Source organism: Barbus barbus, assembly GCF_936440315.1.
Source record: "Barbus barbus genome assembly, chromosome: 21".
Classification (NCBI taxonomy): Eukaryota; Metazoa; Chordata; class Actinopteri; order Cypriniformes; family Cyprinidae; genus Barbus; species Barbus barbus.
The window spans coordinates 24,952,610-24,970,268 of NC_136749.1; the positions used below are offsets into that span (position 1 = coordinate 24,952,610).

The 17,659-nt window shown below is 36.3% G+C and overlaps 1 protein-coding gene across 6 annotated transcripts in view; it reads right to left on the reverse strand.

Moving 5' to 3' along the window:
• The window catches only part of LOC306886814 (sodium bicarbonate cotransporter 3-like), a gene marked incomplete at its 5' end in the record, with an annotated part of 45,092 nt that extends 28,437 nt beyond the window's left edge, over positions 1-16,655 (reverse strand). For 2 of the 6 annotated variants that reach the window (XM_079444125.1, XM_079444121.1), the window contains one exon: positions 16,497-16,655. In XM_079444125.1, coding sequence (XP_079300251.1) covers positions 16,497-16,541 — 45 coding nt within the window. Of the gene's footprint in view, positions 1-9,780; positions 10,290-16,496 lie in introns of those variants that run through there. The other 4 variants (XM_079444123.1, XM_079444124.1, XM_079444122.1 and 1 more) reach the window with 4 other exon arrangements.
• Positions 16,656-17,659: the final 1,004 nt, after the last annotated feature.

Below are 17,659 nucleotides of genomic sequence, written 5' to 3' on the forward strand. Positions count from 1 at the left end.
AGGCCAAAATTCCTCCACAACAACATGAAAGACTCATTGCCAGTTATCGCAAACGCTTGATTGCAGTTGTTGCTGCAAAAGCTGGCACAACCAGTTATTAGATTTAGGGGGCAATTACTTTTTCATGTAGGGCCCGGCAGGTTTGGATGTCTTTTTTCCCTTAATAAATTAAATCATTATTACAAAACTGCATTTTGTATTTACTAGGGTTATCTTTGTATAATATTCAAATTTATTTGATGGTCAATCATTCAAGTGTGACAATTATGCAAAAAAAAAGGGAAAACTTTTTCACAGCACTGTGTGTGTATGTTAGGGATTCTCGGTGGCAGAGGAGGACAATACCATTGCTATTTGCAACGCATGTTTAGCAAGGATTCCAAGAGGAGGAAAAAGGCGTCGAGTTTTAACATAACAAATCTTATATCTCACTTGAAAGGGTCATCATCGCGGCGAAGCTATATTAAAAAAATAGGGACTTTAAGCAGCCTCCACTATTGGAATGGTAATGGTATTCCAACGTCACATTGCGCGTTCGTGACTTCAGCTGCTACTTCGTGGCGTTCTACTGTAACCGTCTACTATGGGAGAGCAGTTGCTTTGCTGTAGTCATTACAACGTGATAGCTTATGTAGTTAAATGTTGCGTTTTATGGTATATACCATTTAATTCCATCAGTATATGATTCTACCATTAGTCTTTAATTTAATCTGTGTTGATTAGGTTTTAAACTTAAGCTAATTTTAACGATTTTTTCATTTGTACAAAGATATGTCTGCTGTTAGCAACAGCACCTCAGGTTGCACTGAGACTAAAGATATGTCGAGAGAACAATGTAATTATTGCCCAAACATCCTCCTCATAATCCATCATTTGTATTTAAATAAACGACTGAATGTCGTGTTGCACCATCTTGTTTACGGTTGATTAATGATTTTTATGTTCTTGGCTACGGCAGTGTAACAGCTTACTTTCGGTCAACATAGCCGTTCCATTCGCAGCTGTTGCTTAAAGTCCCTAATAATATGAAGCAGCAGCAGCAACTATATTGCTAAGCCCAAAACACAGAGCGTCAAGTAGGGCCCGTGTAAATATCAGATCAGCTTTCCAGCGCTGGAGAGAACTGAAGGAGCAGAAGGCCTGCGATCAGACACCGAGTTTGCTTTCTTCTCGATCGGTGAGTAACATTGATTTTGCTTTGTTTCACAGAACACAGTTACCTGGGTTGCGTAACGTTACGCATGTTTGTGGTGGAGCTATCAAAATAGGGGCGAGACCCTTTTGGGGTAGGGGCGTGTTTGTTTTGGTGATTTCAAATATAAACACTGGCTACCAGAAATCACTTACCCCACCTTTAAACAGTAGTTATCATATAGCAATAATAATAACAACAACAACATTTTTTTGTGCATTTATTTTTATGATGATTTATTGTAATGATCATGTACTTGTATCAAGAAGCTGAAAAAAGGTTACTGCTTATCAGTTACTGGACAATTACATTTAAATATAAAAATATGATAAATTGCCATCAGTCACCATCACCATTCAAAGCTTCTTCAGGAAGTAAATTTTTTTTTTTTTTTTTTTTAACCTGTGCCCATAATAACACGTCTCTAAAATAAAGCGTGCTTTGAAACTCTATTATCATCTAACAGCTGCTGTCTTTTGGCACCTGTCTTGTGTGCAGAGAAGCAGGATCTGAAACGTGGCATGGACACATTAAGGCATGAGTCTTTGAAAAACAATGATCATCTCCTATAAAGTGAGGGGGTCATGTCCCCCTTAAATAATAAAGGTTTCTACACCCTTGCTTATCGATGCTCCATCATGAGGGTCTAGGACACAGGACATTTCAATAATGTATAATTTTGTCTAAGACAGGGCTTAGACTAAACTTCTTTAAATGCATGCTGCAGATGTCCATTTCCAGTCTATAATACGTCGTCTACTGCACAATATTTTCCAACCACTTGGGTTTAATAGGTTGAGTCACATTTAGAGACAATATACTGTAAATGAGAGACTATAATAGTTAGACTGCCCACTCACTTTATACAAAGACAATAGCCGCTTTTCCACTGTCGGGCCAGTGCGAGCCAGTGCTTTAAATGGGCCAGGCGGCGCTAATAGCCTTGGACCTGTAGCACCGAGCCCAAAATCACAATACGTTTCCACCATAGACTGTAAAAAAGAAAATATTTCAAACACTTACTGCTGTCTGAAACGGAGTTTTGAGCTCAAATTATTTTAAAAGTCTTTAATGCTGGTGTTATCCGCAGCGCTGACGCTCTCCAGACATGGAGATACTCCGCCTTTGTTCACCACTCCTCTAGCCCCAGTTGGCCCACTTTGGCCCAAGGTTTTCCTCAGACCAAAAAAACCCTGGCTGTTGGCCCAGAGGAAGCGCCAACGAGGCACGATCAAGCCCCAGAAGTGACAGTGGACTAGCACACCCGCTTTTGGCCTGACAGTGGAAACGTGGCTAATGAGCTTTAATTGGGCCCAAACTAAATTAGTTTCACATCCTCCATTATCAGGACCAAGCCACACACTATGGGCACCATGATTATTGTGAAATGAGAAACATTTTCCACTTGCATCCTAAAAGAGATTCTACTCTTGGGACACGAGAGTGCACCAGACAACGTTGTCCCAAATTTCCCCAAGAGAAATCTGCATGTCCGTGAGAACATTTTGCTGGTTGCTGTAGAAGGAGCTGGTGATTTAGAGACGGTGATTGTGCGACATTTTTCCAGATGCGACCCAGGGTATTCTCAGGACTATGCCCAAGTTCCTCTACTGCATATTTAAGTTCCCCAGACAATAATCCAATTCCCACAATTCCCTATTATTGCTAATGCCCAGGCCTAATCTCCAAACAGAACTCTGCATAGATCTGTGAGAAAACAAAGTAACCGCTTTCATTCTAGTGACACCACTCAAAAATATCAAATGCAATAAAAAAATAACACTTTAATTAAAACACTTTTCAAAACTGTCTGAACAACTAGTTAGCTAATCTAAACTGTTTTATAAGTAATAGGAACAAATCACCCAAAAAGGAACATTTGTTTAAAATGAATGAATGCGAGCATGTATTCGATTGTATTCGATACACAATAATATTATCATCATGCAATAAGAAAACATATATGGTGACTTTTCATTTCATGACTTTTTCTAACAAAGGAATCCTTGCAAACTGTCTAAAACAATGCACAGAATTTTGTCAGTATATTATATATGTTAATTAAAGCATGTCTAAACTATTATATAAAATAATTTAGACAAATGAATCAACCTTACTAATAAACTAGTTAGTTGTTGGATGACTATTTGACTATCATTGCACATTCCAGCTCAGAACTTTAAAACAAACAATAGATGCAACCATGTCCTCTGGGCAGCTGCATGACAAGGATGATGTAATCATAGATCACATTCACAGCTATTCTTACCCCGAAACTATTTCAGGCCGCATTTTTCTGAGCTCACTCAAAAGGAGCACAGAGTAAAAATAAATCAAGCCATAACCAACTGACATTTGCATAATGCATTGGCTGTCGTAATGTGAGAAAATGTGGTACTATAGTACCAGGGCTGCCACGTCCGGAAACATCCATGAGGTTAAATACCTGTAAGTGGAACATCACAACAGAGAAAATACTTTCAAGAACGTACACCTGCAAAATGTCCAAATAGACATTCAGCTGTTTTTTAACCTTATATTATTCCCTAAGCAAGTTTTTACAAATACTGAACCATCATTATAACTCTGAGAGCTTAATATTCAGTAATATTGAATTGTGGACTACAATGTGGATGAGAACTGTATTGACATGGGTAATGACACTACTGTCTTCAGTTGAGCTGCTTATTACGGAATTAAACTTTTGTAACTGATAAACATAACACAGTTATTGAACTGAATTCAACTAACACTGTACTGACTGGAGCTGAATAATGGCACTATTGACTTTTTAGAGTTGCTGTGCATCAAAATTTGGATTGGTCTTAAATTGATGAAGTTGGCGTCACTGATTCTCTTACGTTCCTGTATTCATCTCTATTGTATAAAGTGTTATGTGGCTTGACCTCTATACGTATCATTCTTAATTCCTTAAGTGCCTTGTAAATTTATTTAAAATTATACAATTATTCTGTTGCATTTTTCTAATTTGATCATTTTTTTTCCATTAAAAATTAAAATGTAATTGAATTTAAAAAGTAACTAATGTGTGTGTGTGTTTGTTTATGCTACATTGTGGGGACCAAACGTTTGGTCAGTATAAAAGTAATTGAAGTCTATGGAAAGTAGGGCTGGGCGATATGACGATATTATCGTATATCGACAATGTCTTGTAAGTATCGCGATGTCGATGTCAACAGTCAGGTAAAAGACGATTATCAATTTTAATCGAGAAAAAAAAAGAAAAAAAAAAAAGAAATGATAAACCTAGCAAATTGCAAAAAAAAAATAATAATAAATTACGTGACCCCATAGTCACCATACAGGTCTTTTTGCATGCAAGAATTAAATCATTTAGTAGGAGCAGTGCTTGAAGTGGACCGGCACTTCTATATTTTAGCCTTTAGAGGACCTGCACTTTTTTGTGCGTACCAGCACTTCTGACATGTTGCCGGTACTCAGAGTAAAATCGTCAGGGTCTGGGTGATTAGGCTATATCATCCCATATATGATTAGAAATTATATATGAACTATGTAAATCACACCCAGGCGGGATCACCTCTCATCTAGACCAATCACGTGAATGAATGCAAGCAGAGTCAATCTACTTGATTGTGTGGTGCGCGAGAGCATGTCAGGGGAGGCGCGCGGGAGCATGTCAGGGGAGGCGCGCGGAGTAGTAGAATAATAATTAATTATCTTAAAATGAAAAGAAGCAGGCTTTTGCAATCACATCATTTTAAACCGTAAACTCCTGGAAAGTCCAAGGATCCAGTGAACAATTCAAACACGGCCGATTTCATCAGCTATTACGGAGAGAATAGTGACTTGCGTCCAGATGTCAGTAAAATTATTCTTTTCAGCATGTATTTGGCTTAAAAGCAAGAGTGTTTTAAAATGAACGCTGATTATGCGGTGGTCCGAGATTTAGCGATTCTGAATGGATCCGTATATTATGTATTATGTAAGGAGATTTAGTAGTCTTATTTAATTATTGATCGATCAATTGTGGCAATATACATACATTGTGAATGATTAAAAAGTACTTATTTAATATAAATAAATAAATAAATAAATAAGGGGGGGGGGGGGGGGTACCTGCACTTCTATTTTTCCACTTCAAGCACTGAGTAAGAGGGTTGGGAATTGAAAAGCTGTTCCAATTTTTGAAATCAGATCAGATGAAAGGTCAAAATTTCGATTCTGCTTCTCGATTCCTGTATGCGCATTTGTTGTGATTTCAAAAGATTCAACTGCAAGAAGACGAAATAGAACTGCCTTCTGCACTCGCGCGCTGTTTTCCATGCTGCGCACACACACACACACACACAAAGCGCACGCACAAAATCCGCCTCTTATACGCGAACACTGGACTCAGCTCTCTCTCGCATTCTTACACATTTGAATGGACAAATACAAACAGAATTATATCAAAATATCCCATAAATACAATCGGTAACGTCTTAAGTGAACGTAAAGAGTTGAGAAAGAATACAAGGGTGTATAGGATCCATGCATTGACAGCAGCCGCCAGTCATTAATGTTAATCAAAGAAAAATGTATAATGATGAAAAACCACAAACATGACAGTTAATAAAATACGCAAATTCCTTCACAGCCTATTCATACAGCGCACATAGTGCCCTACTTTTACAGATTTTTTTAAACAGTGTATACAGTATAATTGTTTAATTAAGCTGAGATATAGCACTATAAATTCTTAATTCGTTTGCAACAAAACTACAACGTTTTGTTGCAAACAGATTAAGGCATTATAGTAGGCCTACTAGCCTAGGCCTATCTCAGCTCAACATGAGTTTCGGCAGCCCAACACTGAAAATTATATTGTGGTCATTGTATTTTGATTAATAAAATAAAAACTATACAAATTAAAATACAAAAAATGAAATTTAAATCAGTTATTTTTATTTCGTTAACAACGGGCCAAGAGAGATCTCTGAACTAGGCTAGCCTACCAGAAAAGAAAAAAAAAAACTCAACGTTTTTCCTCAAAATTTGTTTTTAATCCCTGCATGATTTTAGTCATACATGATAAATATCAAATAGCCTACGTTATAGCTTGACAAGTTTAAAAACAACGCAAAAATTGTTATATTCGAAATTAAACTTACCATCATGAAATGTCTACACAGGCGATAATGCCAAAAAGAAAGAGAATTCTTACAATCACCGCCAGAATGTCCAACTTCACCATGAAGAACTTAAAATTCTCAGTTCTCACAAAACTAAATTCATTTCAAACACAAATTTGATAAGAACAGAATGAGATTATTAGCAACACCAACATAACAGTAAAGCTAATGTTTTCTGTTAGTTTAAACACAAACTAAGAAAAAGTAAAGCCAAAACTTTAATGTCGCAATAATTAAGACCAAACTGAACGTGTGTTTATGGTGCATGTCGGCAATGTCGTCTCGGCCGGGCCGGGGCGTGCTGGAGGTGGGGATTGGGTAGACGATATTATCGGATATCGCGATATTTTTTGCGGCGATTATCGATAACATATTTTTGACATATCGCCCAGCCCTAATGGAAAGTCCCCACAATTCACAGAAACAAACGTGTGTGTGTGCGTTATATACTGTATGTAAATATAATGCACAGCAACAATTTTAATGCACGACATGGAGGCAAAGAACCACCCAACACGAAGAGGAGAGAGATGACAGAGAGAGAGACCGATGACAGTTGCATGTGTGAATTATCTGCATCTGTGCATCTCTCGACAAACAATGCAGATGTGAGTTTGGTTACTTCAGAAACAGCGATTCCTCCTTGCTGAGAAATATAGTGTAGCAATTCAGTATCAAAGTTATGTTCCAGGATGTTTCTTTGTGAGCACAGCGCAATCTCCAATCTCTGTGTGCAAGTGATTTGTGCGTGTGTGTGTGTGTGTGTTTGTGTGCGTCAATTAAAGCAGCACATGAATGAAGAACGTGATTAAAATAACTTGGAACTACCTGTCCATTAAACAGTTTTATACTACAGGGCCGAAGAATGCTTGAGGAAGGGTTCTAAGGTGTGCAATTATTTTCAGGGAAACGCACGGGTGTCCAAACAGTACATGATGAGAAGTAATCTCTCTCTCTCTAATAACTTGACTACATTATTATAACCGCAGTTATCAATGGCTCAAGCCTCGTTACTAGGTCTAAAATTATGTTTTGGAATTAGCAACGGAGGCATTGGATAAGATGCATAATAAATTAATCCTACTCACAACAGTGTTTTAAGTACAACCCAAATTCCAGAAATGTTGGGACATTTTTATTTTTTTTGAATGAAGAAAACTAAAAGACTTTCAAAATCACATGAGCCCATATTTTATTCACAATAGAACATAGATAACAAATGGTTAAACAGAGAAATTTCACACTTTTATCCACTAAATGAGCTCATTTCATATTTGATGCCTGCTACAGGTCTCAAAAAAGTTGGCATGGGGGCAACAAAGGGCTGAAAAAGCAAGAAATTTCGAAAAGATTCAGCTGGGAGAACATCTAGCAACTAGGGTAAACGTACCCATTAAGCACACTTCCATTTTTGAGATCAGATTATGAAAAGAAAAAAAAATATTTATTATCCTACTTGATGTCTTAACCAATTGATACGTTTGTTACTATATGCCTCCTATAATTTCAAGTCAATTGGATCATTAACCACAGAGATATGGGTCTCCATGTGTTCACACTGTCTGGCGGCCATTTTGAAAGCTGTCTAAAAACTTTCACCAAAAGAGGAGCCCCTTAAATGTGCGTTTTTTTAGATGTTTAAGCCTTTATTTTGGGTAAGTTTCTCTACTTTTTGTAAGAGATTAATGCACAAACTTTTACATATTATAACCTGGAACTTGGATGTGGGAAATAATTACATTAGATCCAAAAGATAGTTTTAGCAACATAGCGCAGATGCTACAGAACACAGTTAGCTGACTAGCTGTATAAGATTGTGTGCTACGCTAACATATTACTTCACAGGCATTACTGGCTCGTACTTTTACATCATAATATTATAAATTGACAGTTTATTGCTGGTCTGTCTTTTACAGTGCTGTAATTTTGAAAGATTTCATATTATTTTGAGGTGAGCTTAAAGGGTGCACAGCTATGAAAATCACACAGCTTCAGTGTGACATTAATAAGAAAAAGTACAATTTCATAGATCTTGTTAATAATAATTGTTCATATTAAAATATGTATGAAATTAATACATGACCTAGACTATTTTGCAAAAATACTGTAATTTTAATAAATATTGCATGAAATTTATTAAAAATGGTTGCTGCTCCCATTAAGCTCAGTGTGCTCTCTATAAGCTCTTTCACATTTAACGTCTTTGTAAATACTTCATAAATAGACTTTAAATATTAACTGATGGTTGTCACTAAGTTAAGTTAATCGATTTGCTATGGATTCTGTCAACTCAAATCTGCAGACTGGCTCTGATGTTTGGCAACTAGCATCAAATTCTCCAGACTAAATCTGTGGAAATCGGGGCAAAAATTGTTAAGTGTATTCCACAAACTCTTCAGCAGCTGGAAACCTACAGTATATCAGGCAAGAATGGGACCAAATTCCAACACCAAAACTCCAGAAACTCATAACCTCGATGCCCAGATGTCTTCAAACTGTTTTGAAAAGAAGAGGAGATGCTACACCATGGAAAACATGCCCCCGTCCCAACTATTTTGAGACCTTTAGCAGGCATCAAATTTGAAATGAGCTCATTTTGTGCATAAAATTGTAAAGTTTCTCAGTTTAAACATTTGTTATGTTCTATTGTGAATAAAATATTGGCCCATGTGATTTGAAAGTCTTTTAGTTTTCATTTTATTCAAAATGTTAAAAAATCCAAACATTTACAGAATTCAGGTTGTAGAAAAATTGGATGAATGCCTTGAAATACAGACAGATCGATGTCTGTCTGAATACTTAATTTTGATTGGCTTCACATCATGGCTGCATCACCACCTCGTGGTGTGCATTAGTTTTCTAATAATTCAACAGCCCGTTGTCAATTATTCCATACTTAGGCTAATGCATATACCTGCCAGCCAATCAGAATCAAGTATTCAGACAGACCATGGTATAAATATATACACATGTAGCTACTAGCTAGACTATATGCAGTGAGATGAGTATGTTCTCTTCCAGTACATTCACAGAGTCCTGTGTATTTAAAAAAAACCAAGGTGGCCATGTCCCGCCACGGGCCTCTGTCCAAACATTCCTGAGTGCCGTGGCATCAGATATCACCCCAAAGGGCAAAACGCAGCAAAGGGTACAATGTGGACCTCCCGACACGTGACAGGCAAGGTGTCTTGAGACCACCGGCAAACTTTGTCTCTTTTCAATGAAACGGCACCAGATTTCACTCGTGTGAATTAAATTTGACACTAAACACACTATACTGTGTTCCCAAGGCAATGTTTTGAAACCGAACACGCAGAGCAAACACCAACACCAAGCCAAAGCATATTCAATGAGCTACGTAGAATCTGAATCATGCTCCAAGCTCAAGAAAAACTGAATTAGGTTAGATACACAACAGTGAGCCCAAAAACATACCGAGAATTTCGTAGCTCCTCTGGTGGTCCTCAGATTCACAACGTCTCCCCAGAAGTCCTGCATCATTCACAGACCCTGGGGAGGGACTTTAAAACTTCGTCACTTGGAGAAAATCAGACAGCACTTAAGACCCCAAGAGGTTAAATGATGAGGTCCGGAAATCTTGATCATTCAGCCAGCTCATAAAAAGAGTCTGCTACTAGAGCTAATGATGAAAAACAATCAAAGGTCAACCTGAAGCGTTAAATCATTTAGTACAAATCAAAAAGGACTGACAAACTACAATCAGGATCTGTGGAAGAGGAAGTCTCTACACACTTCCTTAAAGCGGCAGTCTGCTTCTAACAAGATCGGGAGCAAAACCGTCTATGTCACACTGACTAGGAAGCAGAAGTGAGAGTGAATCCTACAATACGCTGCCAGTGCACACCTATCATATACTGATGTCGGACGGGTCTCACTCCTGGTTGCAAAGACCTAAACATGAGGTGTTATTTATATCCAAGTGTGAGGGTGTGTTGTTGTGAGCGTGCATGTGTTTTTCCACGAGTAGGGATGAGTGCTTGGGTTCAAACAGCACTGGAGCTATACATGGCCTGAGCGCTGGGAAGCTGCCGGGGCAGCATGCCATTGCCCTGAGGTGTTAAAGGACATTCAGGGTTTGAAATATAAAGCAATATCACAGGCTACTATTAAAGCTAGGATAATCACATTATAATCAACAAATCTGTCTACACTGCACAATGAATCTCTTATTTACACAGTGTCTACGCCTTTTGATTATTATGGGGGTGTTCTATTTTTGTTGCATCGCTTACAGTGTAAAATATATTGGAAGTTTCATCATCACTGCAGGCAAATGGTGTGACAAGTATCAAATATAAAATCAGATTGCTTAGACTAATTTAAATGCCCCTTACTCACCATTGCATTGCACTTAGTTATCACTGCATTGTTTTAAAAAACTCAACACCTTAAAGGGATAATTCACTCAAAATTCTCATCATTTACTCACCCTTAATCTAAAGATCGGTTAGCTCATATCACATCTAACTGCGCAAAGTAGTATCATTGTTATACTTTGTTCTAAAATTATTAATGTTAACAACATCAGCATTGCGTGACTATGGGTATAGTATTAGCGTGTAGATTTCAATTTTTGTACAGTCTAATACCTAATTGTCATACTATTCAAATTTCATATTAAGAAATTCTTTTAATCCAAAAATCTAATTAATCTTCCTTTAAACTGGTTCCATTTAAAATACATTCTATTTAAAATTCTTTTGTAATCCCACATTGGCTATCTGCAAGCAGAAGCACATTTAAAAATGGAATATAATTTAATTTCATTCCCCTGTGTTTCATAAACATAATCCTTTCTGGATTACAATCCACCATCAAAATGATAAATTTCATTATTCTAGCTGCTGTGAGATAAGGCTATAAATGAGCCGCCACCTGCAGGATCCTCACATGCGATAAGTAAGGTGATAGTTTTGAACACTGGCTGGTTATGTACTTTCTCAAATATTGATTTCGGATCATTTTTAACCAAAAAAAGGTTCAGACTGCAGCTCTATAGTTTTTACATTAAGTAATATTTTTCTGTCACAGGTCAAACCAAACTTTTATTTTGACGGGTTGACCTTTAGGTCTCTGTATATGATATGACGAAATGTTTTCTCAAAAGAAACTGTAAAATTCTGTCCATGTTTTCCACACTTTGAAATCATAGGGCCCTACAATGGCTACTGGCAACTGTTTGGTTATAAACATTCTTCAAATGATCATCTTTTGTGCTCAACAGAAGAAATAAACTCATACAACTTGACAGTGAGTCTTGATGACAATTTTCATTTTTGGGGTGAACTATACCTTTAAGCTAGCTAAATGAATGTGGAAAAAATGTTAGAGAGAAGAAATAATTTACATTTCTTTCCATAAAAGCACTGAGAGCAAGTGTAAAAAAAAAAAAGTCCAGCAAAAAGTTGTGATATCAAATGTGATAAACAGAACAAATGTTTCATGTACACATACTAAACGAGTAGTAGGCAAGCACACTGTTGCCCCTGACAACAGAGTAACCTTTGTGGGAAGTCAGTGCCATTCAGCCAGTGAAGCTGTTAATGCCTGTAATTAAATTTGAGATACTACGCAGTCTGTATGAATGGAGAGGGTTTAAGCAAAGAATAGTCAAATTTTAAAAAGTCCTATTCTAATGTAGGAGGAACCATTGTTAGGTGGATTGTCTGAAAGAAAATGTGGATGCTTCAAGAATTCCCTCATTAATATTAAGTGAATATTATCAGTTGATGTACTAAGCATTTGCAAAATGTACCAAAAAAATACATCACCATATTTCAATTTTGAAACAATTCATGTGGGCAAGTGGTTTTGTGCCTAAAACGTCAACATACATAAACAAGTTACCTAAGCCATTTCTGTTGTCTAAGCATCAATCATGCCAAAGCATTTCTTGGGCCCTAATCCATTTCATTTTTTTCCAAATTCTGTTATTTTCCGTTTTTATTTCCATTTAAATTTTTCTAGACTAACTATTTGTTTTAATAGTTCAATTAAATGCGCCATTCATGCACACAGAGACATGCTGAACATGCAGGATTCATATTTAAATTATATTTTTGCTCCGTAATATTCACAAACACATCGCGTTTTGGTTAAGTGTACTTGACCTACTTTTTATTTATTCATCAAAAATGTGGAAAATTCTTTCCATTTTTATGACCTGATTCCGTGATTCCATCCACATTTTCCGCATTGCAGAAATCATAGGGCCCTACATTACAGACACGTCAATCACAATGATTAAAACAATGTGACCCAGAAATAAAGAAATGTAAGATCATATCAACAACTCACTTTCCAATAAACACTGATGGTGCATGAAACTTTATAACAGCCATAGCCATCAGCTAAATCACCAATGCATACTCATTAAATCACATTATCTGCCTTATGAATATGCAAATAGGCATGGTAATCCAGGGTTTGCAAACTGGAACTCGGGTTTAAGTATGAACAGTGTGAAACATGAAACAGGATTACCTAGGATCACACTTAATTAACTAGGGTTTAGAATGGCAATTCAATTGTGAAAAGTAACAGGTTACACATACAAGGTGACACAGGAAACACATGAAAAGGAGACTGAAAAACAACAAGAGAGATGTTTGTAGAAATGATAAACGTTTGAGAAATTCCCACTTTTTACTGTGCTTATTTATTTTTAATGTGTGTGTCTGAGAGCACAGTCTGATCTGTGATTTTCTAATCTTAAATTTCTGATGTTTTCAGCATTTACTGTAGTAGCTTTAAGGATACACAATCCAGTGTGCTCTGCATGGGAATATCTTTTCCTTATTTGGTTGTGGCCTGGCCCGCTACACCAAACTAAGCATTGTAAACCAATGCAGCTATTTATGAATACAATACTGATGTGACATTTACTAATCTAAATCACTTTCTCAGATAAGCTCATAAAAACATAAAACAGACTAATATCAAGCACTGACAAACAGACCTTGCACTGTTGAACAACCCCAAAAATAAAATATTTTACAACACAAAAATAAACAACAAAACTCACCTCTGAGGAAACCCTGTAGACAAATTATTTTTTACATGCGATTAGAGGGCCTGTCATTTATAAAAATCCATATAAAAAAACTCCAACTCCTCCTGTGCTCATTTATTAAATATTTTGGTTAATTATTATGGTTCTGTGCTCATTTATCAAATATTTTGCAACCATTTATGAAAATAAAACTGAAGTAACGCACTATTGTAAATAATTTTCTCAGATAAAATCATAAAAACATGAAATAGATTAAGCTAATAGGCTGCTAATCACTGGCAAACAAACTTTGCACTGCTGAACAGTTTTAAACACTCATCTAAGATTGCTGATATTTCATTGATATTTTATGATGCAAAAATGCACAACAAAACCAACCTCTAAATAAATGCCTTTACTATTTTTATCTATGATTAGAGATTTACAAAAATCTGTATAAAAATCCCACTCCTTCTCTGCTCATTTATTAACTATTTTGGTGACATTATATATCATAAAACTGCAGTATTGTCAGCTCCATTTAAATCCATTCTGCAGATTCTCCCTGAAAATGAAATGTTTCCAGATGTAGGCCTAGCTAATGCACATATTGTGCCAATATTTCACCTGATCAATACGGAGTTAATGAATTGCATTGTCAAAGAACCACTCTCAACAGTTGTCAACAAGTGGGACCTGAAAGACTTGTTGTGAATCAGAGCAACTGTGTTGACTACTGCACGCTGACAGGTCACAGCACCTCATACTACTGTCCCCAACTACTCCAAACCTGCTGAGCTTACGGCTGTGCCCTCTGTGGCTTTATCAACAGCATTGTCTGCAGGGTCCCGGCACCCCCGAGAGCTGCTGATCCTCCAGTCAGAGAACAATGACAAACTTCCTGTCTAATCTACCATCTGAACCAGTGCTGTAACGTTACGATACCGCACACTCAACGAACCATGAAATCTTCCCTCATCACCTAGAACAGAGGAGCATCATGTCCTGAAGACACCTGACTGATGAAAAGCAGTGAAGTAAGCAACAGGTGGAAATCACAGCAAGGCTCTTCGTTACATAACAGGAACTAGCCATTTGAAATATTTCCAGATAAATGGAACGCTAGCTTTGTTTAGAGACATCTAAACAATATACATACTTATGCAATAACCCACAGACATTTCCTCATCTGGATTCCAGACTCAGACTCAGATTTGCCATTTGGACCTTAAAAAGCATTACATAATATTGACAACATACACTGTTAACATTTTTTGAAGCTGTAAATAAATTAAGGATTAATAGAGTAGGTTTTACAAGAAATTGTCATGTCACTTTTCTGCTTCCAAATTTCAAGTTTAATTCAATGTTAATGGCCATGTCTTTGTAATTAATAGGGAAATTTACTAACAACTTTCTACACCATTTTTTTCAGTGTACCTACACCAACATGTATGAAAGCTTATTTTGCCAAGGAATAAAAAATAGAATAAAAATAAATAAAAATGGTATCTGTGATGTTTTAATTCAGACTTTTTTTTAGAATTCTTCAGAATTTATATAACAATTCTGACTTTTTCCTCTCAGAAGTCTGAGTTTACATCTCACAATTCTGTTTTTTTTTCATAAAAAAATAAATAAAAAGGTAAAAATCCTGACAATTGTGATTTTATATTTCACAATACTGACTTCTCTTCTCAGAATTGCAAATTTATATTCCACAGTTCTTAGTTTATCTCTCATAATTTCTTTCTTTCTCAGCATTACCTTTTGTATTTTCTATTCCGTAGCAAAAATAAGCTTCCATAAACAAACTGGCAATTGTGGAAAGAGAGTAGCAAGTAGCAATATAGAGATTGTTATCTTGAGGTTCTGACAACATTAACCACACTGTACTTCTGTATCAGTAATACACTGTCTGTAGGGGGAAAAATCAGCATAGCAAGCACCCACTGGTTACTGTTTATATGAAAACACACGCCCTTATGTTCTGCTTTGAAAAGATAAAAAGTAACAATATTCACCCTGCTAACTCGAACGTAAATAAGACAATCATAAAATTAAAAAATTAATAAATCCTTTGCATGATCTCAGATGTTGCAAATCGAGACTGTCAGTCACTGCATACTGTTATTTAGTTTTCCATTTAAAATCATTCTACAAGCTTACTATGTACTTACTCATAAAAAGTGTAAGCTTATATATTAAGTGAGCAATTTTTATACTATATCTTTACTCAATAGTTATGGTTATTGTTACTTGTAGATGATGTAGTACTGTTTGTATGTAAATATACACAAGCATTGAAAGTGCATTAAGGCTGTTAGTATCTATTGACATGATTTGTTAAGGAAAGGAAATATTTACTGAAGTGGTTATGACTACATGGAAATTAAGCTTCTGAGGAATGAAAGAGAGGGACAGAGGAAAGGGCACTCTTACTCATACATTATGGAAATAATAATAGCAAGAGAGAGAGATTAATCAATTGTTTACTGTACAAATTCATGTTAATGTTGACATTTTAAGAGTGGATTTCAATGTCAAGTGGATAAAAGGATGTCATTTTGACTTGTTTAAAATTATAGAATAGAAAGTCATTTTAAAAAGGAAAATATAATGGTAACAGACTGTGGACACAATTTCTGTTTTTAAATAGTATTTAGCTGGCATGATTTGCTAAGTTAGTTACATAAAGACGGTATAAACACCAAACTCTACACTTTAAATGTGTATATAGTTTATTAAAACTGCATCAAAAATTAACATTCTTTTGAGGAAAGACACTAAAACATTAAACAAACGTTATAAGGTGTATGTTTTGTGGCAGAGATGGAGAGACCCAGTCGTCTTTCTCCGTTATTGTGACGCAATGATCTAAACGACACTTCCTGGCAGAAGCGTGCTCACCCCAAAACAATGAAAGTGCATTTCCACAGCCACACAATCTCCAAACAAACACCTATGACGTCCACTAAGACAACGTGGATGCTCCTGGGTCGTTAACAACCCAGAGGAAGTGATGCTTTAAACCAGTCCCCGTCCCTTCCCTTTCTTTGAAACGAACCGCGCAGAAACGCTCCAGGCTCCCGCAACAACTCAAATCTGAAGAGACAACAACAAATAACTTCATGCTTACTGTGGTTAGGAGCGGTTTCATCTGTTCAGTGCTATCTTCCTCCATTTGTTCAAACTGTGCACTTCTTCCGTCCCTCGCCGGAGGCTGATTTGAATATGATATATCGAAAAGCCCCTTCGTTCGTGTCACAACCACTGAGAGCGTGTGAATGGTATTTTTACATATATATGGGCTTGGCAAATCCCGCCCCTTTGGAGATTGACAGGGGATTCCATTCGCTCACTCTCGAGCGACCGGCTTTCTTTCTAGCCAATCACGTCGTCGGAACGACGCTCGTATATGAATATTAATGAGGAACTATCCCGCCTCTCAACAGCCCAGGGGTCCTTAACCTTTACAGACTGACCACTGACTCCTAGCAAACTCAGAGACACAATATAGAAAGTTTATAATAACTTTCATTTAAAAACGTTATTGCATTATGCAGATCATTATTTAAACTTCATCCTAGTAGTTGCCAGTCCTGCAAGTATTTGCTAGCTCTGCAATAATAAAGCGGATGACAAATAATAGCTACTTATAGCTTGAGGAAATGTTTTATGTACATATTGTTTATATACATATATATATATATATATATATATACTATTTTAGGTGCTCTAACATTTTCAAACTGTTTGCAGACCCTAAACGTATTGTAGTTTTGAACTTGAAGTCAATATTTTCTGTTGCATCATTATTCAGTTTTAGTTTAGCTCCCCACTGAAGAATTTTTTAATGCCTAATGAAGGTCCATCATATTGCATATCGCAGCTGTAACTGGTCACTATATATTTTTGTCAACAATTCTTTCTAAATTTGTCCTTTGTTGTGGCAAATGGGGACTGAAACAAAACAAGGCTCAACTGCTAAAGTGTTCTTGTCCCAGTCTATGACAATTTATTTCTTTATTTATTGTTATTGATGGAGTAATAGATAAAAGTTTTGTTTTATTAAAAAAAAAAAACTTTTAGGCACAACTATGCATGACTACTAATATCACTGATTATGAAAAAGGCTTTGAAAAAGACAAAAACAAAAAGAGATCTGAAAAGACAGATTGTAATTTTTAAATATTTGGATATTTTAAATAAAAGAGTAATTTCTTAGTTTCACATTATGGCTGATATCGGCTCGATTATTTATTAATTATTTTAATTATCGTTTTTTTCACCAGATACTTC